Source organism: Manduca sexta, chromosome 12 (genome assembly GCF_014839805.1).
Source record: "Manduca sexta isolate Smith_Timp_Sample1 chromosome 12, JHU_Msex_v1.0, whole genome shotgun sequence".
Classification (NCBI taxonomy): Eukaryota; Metazoa; Arthropoda; class Insecta; order Lepidoptera; family Sphingidae; genus Manduca; species Manduca sexta.
The window spans coordinates 7,311,529-7,324,517 of record NC_051126.1 but is presented as its reverse complement, the minus strand read 5'-3'; the positions used below and the strand labels follow the sequence as shown (position 1 = coordinate 7,324,517).

The window sequence follows — 12,989 nt, the reverse complement described above, 5'->3', positions numbered from 1 at the left end:
AGGGTGGAGTTAGAGGGGCGAACTTTTACCGTATTCTCATAATTTTACAATCGACCGAATTTTTATTTTACTATACATTGCTCACTCAGGTTTTGCTATTCGATGTCTGCGCCTTTACTAACCGGTAATGTATCTGAATTAATGTTGAGGTTCGCTACAAGGGGATGGAATAGAAGGTTATGGGACAACGGGTTTTCAGGCTAAAGGCTTACCAAAGCCAGTCGGGTTCGGGATACCGAATGGGAAGGTCGTGTTTCGTGCTGCGCTATCGTAGCGTACACAACAAAGTTTGTGAACGGAAACTAAAATTCAGTTTGCTTTGAGTTCGCAGACGACATCAAGACTGTTTGTTTGCATTGATGTGCGTTTCTTTTATAATAAGGTACGTACATACATGTATACTATTGTGGTATATTTTTAAATGACGATTAGGAATTTATCTTTCTTAAATTTTATTGAATATTAATATAAATTCTGTAGTATTTTATAAATTTACTGGGTACAATAATTATTAAAATATTTTGTTTTTTAAAGTCAACTTTTTTAGGTAAATTACAATTGGTAATAATAGGACCATTTTCTCCTACACACTGTATTTTTGAGCCTTTAAATACTTTTTAAAAGTTTCATGATTTTACTCTATTTTGGGACTATATTTAAAAAAAAAAACACAATATGTGGAAAGTATAACAATTTGTTTCAATGACATACTTAACTGGAATGTAGAAATGTAAGAGAAATATTTTTAGAGGGGGTACGTGAATAATTTTTGAGACAGCAAATGTGCATTTTACTGTTTTATAGAACTTTTATATGCATATTTATAATACATGAAATTATACACAAGAACATTTAAGTTAGAGACACATATAGAATAAAATATTTTCAATTTGTTTGACTACCATGCGTGAAATCAGGTCGGTTCGGTTCACTTATTTATTTTTCGTTTTCCTGAATCATATCGGGTTTTTTACTTTGTGAAATAAGTAATGTATTACTTGGTCCGACATATAAAGCAACTAAAATTATTTTCTTTTGTCAATCGTTTTTACTATCTCTACATATAACTATTTTCATCAAATCGACCAAAAATATGTTGTCAATGTAAACGACATTCATTAAAGTGTTTTTAATTGATGAGTGAATGAGTGATAAATGAATCCTAGTTCTATCACATAGGGACAAATAAAATAGAACAAATATTTATGTGTGAAAAAATGTACAATACCTCTTACTATTCCACATTTGCTCGCTACCATAAAGATTACAAATATCCTTCAATGTACGAAAATGTAGCCTTTTTACATCCTTATTACTTTTACATCCTTAATGTCTAGGCAAGAACTTTAATCGCAAGAACTGTTAAATTATAATTACCACATTTACTTTCCTGTTCATTCAAAATACTTAACGTAATAATAAAATTTCATATTATATATATATTCATCAATCTTTACTATTCATTTGAGTTTTTTCTTTTATATTGTTCTAAGTTATGTTTATTTATTTAATTTTTTATATTTATTAATTAAAATGTTTAGTTAATAAAAGTATATTAAAATTCATAAAAATATCATGATATTCATACAACTTTATATATTTTTATGCATTGAAGTTGATTTTTGTGCAATGTTTTAATGTCCCATATTAGTCTCGTAGACTTAGAACCGCTTCTGGGCCATCATGGCGAACTGTGGCCCAAAAGCCCTTTAAGCCTGCACTCGGAAAAGATACAAATAAATTGCACAGAAAGACTACCGTGACACGCCTCGTTTATCTAATTCATTTTTCTCTGAAACAAATTTTTAAGAAAGCGAGCGTGGAATTTTCTCGTGCATTTTCTTTGTGCTATGGCTGTATACCCAACCATTGAAATAGTGCTTCCACCCATGTTTGTTTTCTCTAGCAAATAAGAAAAATTACCACTTTGTGAATTTCTGATTGGACTCTTACAAAGTATCGTGGCGAAGAGATAGTAAGTCAAAACAATTTTATAGTTATCAGTTTTGCCAGTTGTGTTTAATTCAAGAAAATAAGACAAAGGTTTTGTAAATTAGATTATAATTAATACTCAATAATTGAGTAAATAAATATTACGAATTGACCTAAGGGTTGATCAAAACGAAAGCGCCGAGTAATTCTTCTTTTTTATGCAAATTATAAGAGAAGCAATCCGTTCGCTAGGGGTACATAAGGTAAGGCTACGTATTTTGTATCTACCCGGATACCGACCATAATGGCCCACGTAAGTGTGTCGCGTTCCGTTGTCAGCTTGTGTATACCCCGTTAAAACAGACCGGCAAAATTGTGGCGACCGACGAGGGGTAATCATCTCTTGTCAGTGGACATTCTGTCTGGAGCCTACTCCGGTTATCATCAGGTAAAGTGGAGTCACTTTCTCAAACAAGCAATATCTCAAACTACTGGTAGGCATTGGACTGCACTCGTAGAAATACATACTTAATATAGATATTGTAGTAGTATTCAAAACGATATTTCATTAACAAGTGACCCACCATCCAATATACGTTATGAATTATAATTATATTTTTTTATTACATGTTTTTAACACTTATTTAATATTATATCTGAATGCCTCAATCCGCCTCTGAGGTACAGGGTTTGAAGTCTGGGTCGGGCAGTGATATCGGGTTTTTCTACTCAATATCAGCCCAGAGTGAGAAATTTGTGCCTGATATGGTAATAGGCTTACCCGTATCACATCATGGGACGGAAGATACAGGTGTAAAGTGGGTGTCCTGATTGCACCTCTGCCTAGCCCTCTGGGGTAAAGATGTTATGTGTGGATACAACATTACAAAGGCGGTATTATTTCTAACTGGAGAGAAAGGACGTCTACCAAGCGGGTCGGGTTTCAATCCCAAAACAAGCAAATTTTGACCTAGAATGAAAACACGATACACTTAATATATTACGAACTACGTGTATTTAACTGAAGCCCTCAGGCTAACAAAAATTATCTTATACTACGGAAAATTTTAAATTCACTCGAAATGCGCTGTGGTTGCGTTGCTTGTACGGATTTTTAATAAACTCATAACTTTAAAAGCGCCTTACTGTAAGCCTATGGCGCACAATGTAGGCCATTCGATACAAATAAACACTAAACCTGCAACATATTATGCGAATTTAATGGATTACTGGTGGTCTCCCTCCTATGGTATGACCCTTAGGTCATCGAAATGTCTATTTCTAAAGCCAAGCAACAGTGTACATGCTGCTGTGTTTAAGTTTGAAGGATATTGTAACTAGCGTAATTAAGTCCATAGAAATTTCTTTTGTTTTCTACTTTTATTTATTTTTTACTAATTCTTGTATACATCAATACTTTAACAAAATACATGCAAATACAAAAAATCATCAGGTAACAAAGCAATTACAGATAAATACAACATGTATCAAAATAATATTATACTAGCAAAAAAAGATGTTAAAAATAAACATTTTATGTTGGGTAACGACTGCAGTGGAGTACAATGTAATACTTTGTAATTCGGAATTGTGAATGTACGTTCTGTATGGTGTTTGCTGCTGTTTATGGTTGGTCGTATGCTTGCCATCAGGCAATCGGCATGCTCATTTTGCTGTTACATTCCAAAAAAAAGGTTCTCTAATTGCAATACGTTTGCCTGAATGTAATGTAAAATAATAATCAGCCACGATATCCTCGCGACAGCTTTCAGATGCACTATCTCTTGTATGCAGGTTTGCTTTATATCCTACCTCATATTCATATTTAAAATGGAAGTCAATAAAGATTCTATAAAAATGTATAGCTGTGAAAATAATTTTAAAAGTAAACGAATCAACCGCCCGATGGGTTTTATTTGCAATAAAATAAATAAAAAGGCGAATTTGCTAGCGTTTGTGTTTCAGCCCTTTATATAAAACAACCAACTTTCAAGTAATATATATCAATTGTGACTTTCAGTCTATTGCCTAGATAGGCATCTAGGTCAATTGGCCACTATCTAGATTGACTTAAGCATTTGTTCGTCCCCAAGGACGCATTGGTGAACTTTATCTGTTTGAATTCTGAATGTATTTTAATGATGATGATTTATATTACTTTGCGTGGACTTACTGGCAATGGATTATTTACTATGAAATACTACACTTATGGTATAATATACTCATTGGTAGGTCTCTCATATGTGAGAGTCTGTCTGGGAAGGTACCATCGCAATATTTATTGCTGCCAGCAAGCAGCAGTGTGTAGTCACTGTTGTGTTCCAGTTTGAAAAACATTGTAGCCAGTGTAAATAAGAAATAACATCCCATGTCTAAGGATGGTGAGCGCTGTAGGATACCAAACAATACTTTGTAACTCAAGATGTTGGATGGTGTTTCTTCTGTTTATGAACGGTTGTATCGCTTACCATCAGGCGAACGGCAAGCTAGTCTCGTTATTCAAAGCAAGAAAAAAATGTCCCATGAATAAAAATCACATAACACTTATATAGTATTTGTTTTTACTAACACGTCAAAGTGACCTCACTGCACCTGAAGGTAAATGAAGTAGGGTCCAAATAGTGACGATTGACAATAGACGATTATCCTCGCCAATTATGCCTGCCTGTTTGAAACTGGATATACAAAGGCTGATCCAGGAACGCGCCACACTTACGCGGGTCACTATGGCTGGTTTTAGATCACGTGTGCAGTAGTACATCCTGATGGTAGGTAAATGGAGTACTCCATTAACCATGGAGGATGGATGACTAAACCCTACGGTTTAGATGAGAGATGATTACTACTCGCCAGTCGACATAATTATGTCGGATTGTTAAAAACAGGCTTGTGGCGGCTATCTGCGCGGATATAAATATTCTGTCACCATTGAATAATATGGATTAGTTTATTGCTATTGGTCGTGTCATGGTTTGGCAAGCTAAATAATTAAAACGTCAAAGGCTAAGCATTGGTATTGTCTTTGGCGGCGATTAATTGATTTAACAATCATTATTATACTCTTTAGGTTATTGTCATGTTCAAGTCAACACAATATTTTAATCAATACTTTTTTTCAGCCTTGTAGTTAACTGGCAACTTTCTTTAATTCACCTACTTAAGTTATACTTTTTACAAACAGTGAAAAATAAATGAGTAGATACCCATCTTAATATAATATAACGCTAAAACGTAGTGATTATATTCTCTTTGAAATACGCTTCCGTATTTGGAGAACTGGAAGTAGCTTGCAAGCGATCCGTTCCCTTTCAAAAAGATTTAACGTCATGGCTATTAACTGGTTAATCCGGCAGTTTGCAGCGTATTGTCTACAATGAGCACCGATATCAATTCATGAGGTATTTAGCCCATAGGGATGAATTTTTAGATATCCTTTCCCAATATTCACCTACATTATATAAGGGACTTGTATTGACAAAAAACTATTTTAGGGATTTTATATTGCAATTGTATCCTGACGTTTCGAAGACTGCAGCCTTCGTGGTCACAGGACAGATTGAGGTGTTGAACATTCGAAAACTCAAAGTTACAATATCCTACATTTAACAATTATACAAAAAATCGCTATGAAATCTGTTAAATAGTTTTCATTACTTTTCTAACAATCCCGTAAAAAAAGAATTAATTAAGGAACTTGTTTTTAAATTTCATGTTTCTTTATCTAGCAGTTTAGCCAGCGATCTACCAATTAGAATTAAATATGATTATATCGTATTTTAAATTTGGGGGATATTAACATCAAAGCAAGTCGTAAAATCTCTAATAAGACGTAAAAAGATGTAAAATATTCTTCACGTCTATTATTAAGAATTATCTATTTCTAGTATCACTGTTCACATTCTGGGAAACATGGCCGAAACAAACTAACAATGCGTAGTTATTTCATAAAAATTAATGAATTTTAACACAAAAATAAGAGATGTAAGTCATTAACCACCATCGTTAATCACCACGCTCGTATTTTGTATAAACAAAATGTGCGAATAATTAAAAAAAAAAGAGTAAAGCGCCAGGTGTGAAATATGGCAAGGGCACATTTTAATAAGAGGCGAACTGAGCGCAAAAAAGATTGAAACAAATTAAAAAGTCGCCACATCTCTCAACTTTCTACGCTGCCTGGGGAAATTTTCATAAATCCAATTTTAACAGACCGCCTATGACGTCCGCTTCGAAAATATGCTTAGTTTGAAAATACCGCATTACTTTTTACCAAAGATGTTATTACGAAATTCAGAAAATGTCTTAAAAGAAATCTGATTTTTAAAGATATTAACATTTCAATTATTATATTAGATTAAACTTTTATATATTCAAGGTAACTTTAAAGGAGTCACGGAAAATTATAATTATTACACAAGCCAAATATTTTAAATTACTTAGGTTTTTAGGAGTGTAATATCCTATCTGAGATCTAAATATTACCTGTGAATTTTATTTTTAACCACCATCCTGAAGCAAAACTCAGCTTTGTATGGTTTAAATTTTACTAATAGTTTATGACTCAATATTATCAAAAATCAATTTTTTTGTAGAATATACAATAGCGAAGGGTCCATATAAAATTCCTGCCGTCTTCCCTTTCGTAATTTATATAATATCTAATTATCACTACAATGATCTACCGACCGCATTTATTAGTACTTATATGTAGTGTCGGGTTCCCTTTGAGAAAATTCCACCCTACGCCACTGATACACAATTTAATTTACACTAACCATAAATATAATTTCTTCGATACACGATACAACCAGGCACTAGAACGCTACAAATCGTTTTTTAATGGCATCACACTACACCAATTAAAAACATATGAAACAAAAAAAGTTAAATGGCCGCAAAACCAAATTACATAAATAAATGACGCTTACTTTTTCTTTTACAAACAATCGTGTGAAACAAAGGCCTGGTACGCAGAGTCAACATAGAGTTTCATAATCCTTGTAATTTTGGCCAAACGTTCAAAAACGTTTTAATATGTAATTATAAAAGGGTTCTGTTTTCATTATGCCAACAGGTAAGGGTTACTCTTGAATGGAGGATATAACATTTATATCTCGTTGAATTTAAGATGTTGATAGATGAACAGCAAATCAAGTACCTAAGGGATACAGAAAGCAACTACATGCAAACTGTTTCCAACAAGTCAGTCTGGAAACTTTGAGAGAGGCGTTCAGTAGTAGATATATCATAGTTGATGATGATTAAGATGAAAATCTTATGTTGTGGATCTAAGAAATTTTGAAGGAATGTTAGGGCTCAACATACAAATCAAATTTCTGGATAACACAAATATCTTACGGCCTCAGGTTTCACAACCACCTCATTAACAGCTGCGCCACAGATACCATTAGATAATAAAATATTTTGAAAACAAAAAGATATCATTGCAAAGTTATGTTTTCGAATAAAGTATGTATACTCTGCACTGTGATGTGTAATTATTAAATTAATCCCAAATGTTATGGGTTTTATTATGGGTTTAATGTTTGCTTTTGAATCACCGGCGAATTAAAACGGCGCCCTAAGAGAGTCTTGGCAAAGTTTGTGCTAATTAGTTTCAACATTTTATGAGTTTTTACTTACGACTTTAGAAAATGTATGTGTATTCACAATGCATTCTCTTTTGTTTCAGAATCTAATTATACACACGAAGACAATGGCTAAATTTGTACTGCAGAATGCGTGCTATATCATTATCTTTACATTATGCGTAGGTAAGTTGCAAAATGTGTATAAGAAATATTATTTAAGAGGTTACATTAATACTGTAGTTAAACATTTTTTATTCAGTATAATTCAGCACTTGAGCCATTGCCAACGATTTGTTAGTGTCAACTGATGACGTTACTACCACCTTGAACATCAACGCTACCAGAGTAAGAGAATAGAGAATCAATATAAAAAATACGATGCTACTTTGTAAATATTCAGAATCTTCATTTTATTTAATTTGAATGACGAGACCAGCATGCCGCTCACAAGATGGTAAGCGATACGATCGCCCATAAACAGTCGGAACAAAATACAGAACTTTGAATTCGGCGTGGCACTATACTCCGTCATCAAAAGATCCTATTCATAAATTTGTGTCGACAGTATATAATAGTATAGTATAAAATAGTAATAAACATTTAATTTATTTCGAATAGATCGAGGCGATGGCCATTGGAAGGAAAATACCAAGGAAAATCTACGACGCGACATAAATTCATATAAAAGGATGGCAGGTGAATGAAATATTTCTACAAAGATATCTAAAAAGCAAAAGGATTTATTTAAAGGAATTAGAATGTACTCAAAGACGCTTTGTACTGCGTTTATTTCGTGAATGCAATATTCCGTCGCCTCACTTTCCATAAAAGGAAAGTGAGGCGACGGCATGCGGCGAAATACAGGAGAGCATTTTTAACATAATATTTAAGGATTGTAGGTGCTCATAATATTTATCTTGTGTACTGTGGTAAAACATAATATAACGTAGAGTAATGAAATGTTTTTGAAACATGTAATAGAATATTATTATGAGTATTTATTTTTATAGGAGTAATAGATGACAAAAATTTTTATTAAAATTGTTTTAACTTAATTAATTCATCAAACTTGAATAAGTTGTATACACTTCTATTTGGATTCTGACTAGCCATTAGATCCACTGTAATGTAATTTAGATTATTATTGTCAGTAATCTGTTTAGTGTATCTTTATAATAAATTAATAGTTTATTAAGGCGTTCCTTGCTTTGAACAATGCCTGAAGTATACCAATTTTAAACGAAAGAAAACGTTGGAAGCTTGCCAACTACGAAGGCTTTTACAAAATGCTAGTTTTTATCCGAAGGTCAGGTGAAAATTGTTTGACGCATACTGAAAAGCAATTTAAAAAACGATGAGATGTCAAGCAACGGGTATGGGAGCGAAAACGTAGGGCATTGACCTCATTTGAGAATTATTAATTATGATGCTGTAAATTCGTTAACGTTTGAATTGTTGTTGCATATATGAGAGATAATAATAATAGCGAAAGTTGTGTTTGGACTAATATACGTTTTGCCTTAAATTCTTTATATAATGTAATTTGTTCAACCTTGTATATCTCGCAAAATTCAGTTTTTAAAGTACCGGTATTCTTTATTATTGATTTGTACAACATGCGCCCTCATAAATTAAATTAATGTTTCTTTTAGAAACAAGTTGAGAAAGACATGAAACAATAATAATTATTATTAAGACTTATAAAGTAACACTGATAATATGAATTAACGCCAAATAATTAGTAAAGCTCTAGATTGAAAATAAGACAATGTTTAGTATGTTGTTTTGCACTGTATTTAACGTTCACATAAATCCAAGAGTTGGAATACTGTTAATCACTGTAATGCGGGTCGCAGAACCAATAATAATATCAGCCCTGTATTATATACTTGCCCACTGCTGAGCACGGGCCTCTTCTACTACTGAGAGGGATTAGGCCTTAGTCCACCACGCTGGCCTAGTGCGGATTGGTAGACTTCACACACCTTCGAAATTCCTACAGAGGAACTTCTCAGACGTGCAGGTTTCCTCACGATGTTTTCCTTCACCGTTAAAGCGAACGATAAATTCACAAAGAATACACACATGATTTTTTTTTAGAAAATTCAGAGGTGTGTGCCCTTGGGATTTGAACCTGCGGACATTCGTCAGCAGAACCAAACCTAAGATTAATTTAGTCTTTGGTTTGCAACCGACGTAAATCATTAAACAATAGAAATTCGTTTGTTTATACATTCACAGACCTTATTTACATTTATATTGATAATCATGCACTTTGTAAAAGATTTCATTATCCCGGTCTGAAAAGTTTGCTTCGAGTGCTATTTTCTGTAACAAACGCTAACATGACGTGTTACTAACGTAATTCAATTTCCTTCACAGAAAAAATCGAGCGTGAGATAGAGGCCTTTTACGATGAATATCCAGGGGAGCAACTTGAAGATAATATTGACACAATACATTACCAGCATAGAGCAAACACGCTTCATAGTGGCGCTAAAACGAACAAAGTTAAAGCAAAAAATGTGGAAGAACTTATCGTTTTGTCTACTAATGCTACAAATCTAGACACGCCAATCGACAAAAATGAATCAACAACAGCAGCAAATGAAGCTAAATGGCCAAAATTCGAAGAGATACTTCTAGCGATGGGCAAGAAATATGACTGGAAGAATGACAGGTGGATAAAAGTCAAAGTCAAAGATAAAATGAAAAATATTGACGAAAGAGACTACAAAAATAGATCAAAAGATAATGAAATAAATTTGGTTCATGAAAAACACAAATTTTATTATAAATTTGTAAAATTAAATAGAAGTAAGAACAGGAGAAGCGTCGTGGTGGCCGTATCAGCTGTAAGATAGGTGCAAATTGAAACACATAAGAATATATTTTTTGTAAGATACGGGACCAACCGGGGTATTAAACGACGTTTGACTACACCGCCGGGGTGGAAATGAAAGCGTTTATAAAAACGATGAGTGCTTAATAAATATTACCCCATACAATGCCTCATTCTCCAGAATGAATATCTTAATAGAACGCCTGTAGATATCATTAAATATACAGTTATCTGTTAAATGTTTCAGTAGCTCAATAGAATTATTTTTATTAAAACAATTAAAATACGGTAACGTAAACAAAAGTTTTGAATTCAATGGATCTTAAGTGAACAAACTATCTTGAGGCGTTAGACAATAGCCACTAATAGCCCTTGTTAGTTGAAAAGTTTGTATTACTGTATTTCTCACAATGCCGCTATAGATCTTGTTTCACGACTGGAAATGTTATAAATATCAAGTTTCACGCTGGTTTAAGACGAATGGTTGATAAATAAAGATCGTCAACTATTGTATTTGTATTATTTTTGTCCGATATGCAAGTCTATTTATAATATTTAATCTGCTTCAAAAAAAGGAGGTTACCAATTCGACTAGTATTTTTTATGGTTTTTACAATAGGACTTCATTTATGATCCGATTTGAAATTATACACGTATAGATTGAACCCATAGATTTTTTTCAAAGTCGGTACAGTAGATTGGACATTAAATTAAAATAACTGGAAAAAGCATGTCTTCTATGAAAACGAAATTGAGAATTTTTCTTTCCTTTGACTTTTCAGTTTTGTTTTTCGTTGGTTTTGGTCAAGTCTACTTCTTACATATGCATATATAAACAGATATATGAAATATGAACAGATAATATTTAATTTGAATTACGCACCTACTCCAAAATTGGTAATCGAAATATAGGTAATGTTAAATTATTTTTGGTTTTTAGTGGCTTATGAAGGCGATTTAATTTTTTGTTAAAAAAATTCTTGCACAAGATACATGAGCTAACTTGGGTTGATCAATTGTTATTCCATGAATTTTTAATTGAGATTTTAGAGTAATATAATATAAAAGTGTGAAAACAAAGAACGTTGCTTCTTTATAAGTCGCGCTTAATTAAAATAATAAACTTCATAAAATATCTTTCTGGGCTACCTATTATATTGGGTTCTCTTGCTTAATTTAGTATAAATAACCTATTCAATACTAGCTTATTAAACATATGTATTTGAGAGAAATTAATTATATATCTACAAATATCCAGCACAAATATTCATTACCAACGCTGTTCAGAAACCATAAAAACAACATTTAAATCACCAAAGGCGAAGTAAATTAGATTTCGATAAAAGAAAACCTTATTAAAAATGCTGTAAAGATTTTGCCGCGAGCCAGTTTTCTGTGTCTTTGAAGTTGTACGCGGGTAAGGCAACTACAGACAAGAAAATGTTTCTTGTAGTTATGAAAATTATGAACAATACGTTCATTGTAAATTATTATAACATTTTTAGTAGATTTAACCTTTTTTTTATAAAGGACTTACGGTGAGTTATACCTAAGTTATTTTGAACAGCTGGAAACAAAATTTATATGAAATAAGAGGAAGGGCTGAAACAATATAAGTGTACAAAGATCCTTCTTTGTGTAATAATATTAAATAAAGCACTTTCAGCTACCCACACAATTTCAGTGAGTTTATATTTTTGTTTCTTTGTTAAGTTTATTTCATCCACTCATTACTATATATTTCTCATAAATTTCTGAATTTATAAAGAAAATAAAAGAATCGATTTAAATAAAATTAACATTTTATTTCTCACCTATGTGAGTTTGGTATGACGTGTTATTTTAATTACCGAAAGGTTTGGGATGTTTGTCTTTACATATAACCAACTGGCGAATATTAATCCAGTTCCGTATAATCCATGTTCGATAATGTTTACGCATAGAGAGGACTAAAGACTAAGATCGAGTCGGGCTTTGCCAAAATATCATTGGAATAAGATGATTATACATATAATAATATCAGCCCTGTATTATATACTGTCCCACTGTTGGGCACGGGGCTCCTCTACTACTGAGAGAGATTAGGCCTTAGTCCACCATGCTGGCCTAGTGCGGATTGGAAGACTTCACCACACCTTCGAAATTCCTATAGAGAACTTCTCAGGTGTACAGGTTTCCTCATGATGTTTTCCTTCACCGTTAAGTATAATATTAGAAAAGTCAGAGGTGTGTGCCCTTGGGTTTAGAACCTGCGGACATTCGACTCGGCAGTCCGATCCACAACCAACTAGGCTATCGCCACTTTTTTTAGATCATTACTGTTAATAAAAAGTAATAAGTGTTATCGAAGATAACTATGTTACGGAAAGCGATATTCATCGGCGACAAGAACTACGACGCGACGGTCTCAAATACTTGGAGAGATACTAGACGGACTCAAACCAAGGCTCGCAATTCATGGTAGTTTTAGAGGCAAGTACCAAAACAGAATTTCACTAAAGCGATATGATCATAAACAAACCAAATAATATTTACACGTACTAAAATTAAACGCTACGAATATGCAACCTAAACCCCTGACATATTTACGATTTGGCGAAATTTTCACTTCATTAAAACTTTGC

The 12,989-nt window shown here is 33.0% G+C and overlaps 1 protein-coding gene across 1 annotated transcript; it reads left to right on the top strand.

The window, feature by feature from the left end:
* The first annotated feature begins 235 nt into the window (after window positions 1–235).
* LOC115440410 lies at window positions 236–10,874 on the top strand. The gene is made up of 4 exons (XM_030164698.2): window positions 236–382; window positions 7,625–7,706; window positions 8,142–8,219; window positions 9,906–10,874. The coding sequence occupies exons 2-4, from the start codon at window positions 7,649–7,651 to the stop codon at window positions 10,385–10,387; spliced, it is 618 nt and encodes a 205-aa protein (XP_030020558.2). The 5' UTR covers window positions 236–382; window positions 7,625–7,648; the 3' UTR covers window positions 10,388–10,874.
* The last annotated feature ends 2,115 nt before the right edge of the window (window positions 10,875–12,989 follow it).

Excerpts from the sequence above, each read along its gene's own strand:
- LOC115440410 (XM_030164698.2), top strand. The coding sequence starts at position 7,649 with ATGGCTAAATTTGTACTGCAGAATGCGTGCTATATCATTATCTTTACA. Across the intron at positions 7,707-8,141 it reads TATCTTTACATTATGCGTAG|ATCGAGGCGATGGCCATTGG; the intron begins GTAAGTTGCAAA and ends TATTTCGAATAG. Across the intron at positions 8,220-9,905 it reads TTCATATAAAAGGATGGCAG|AAAAAATCGAGCGTGAGATA; the intron begins GTGAATGAAATA and ends TTTCCTTCACAG.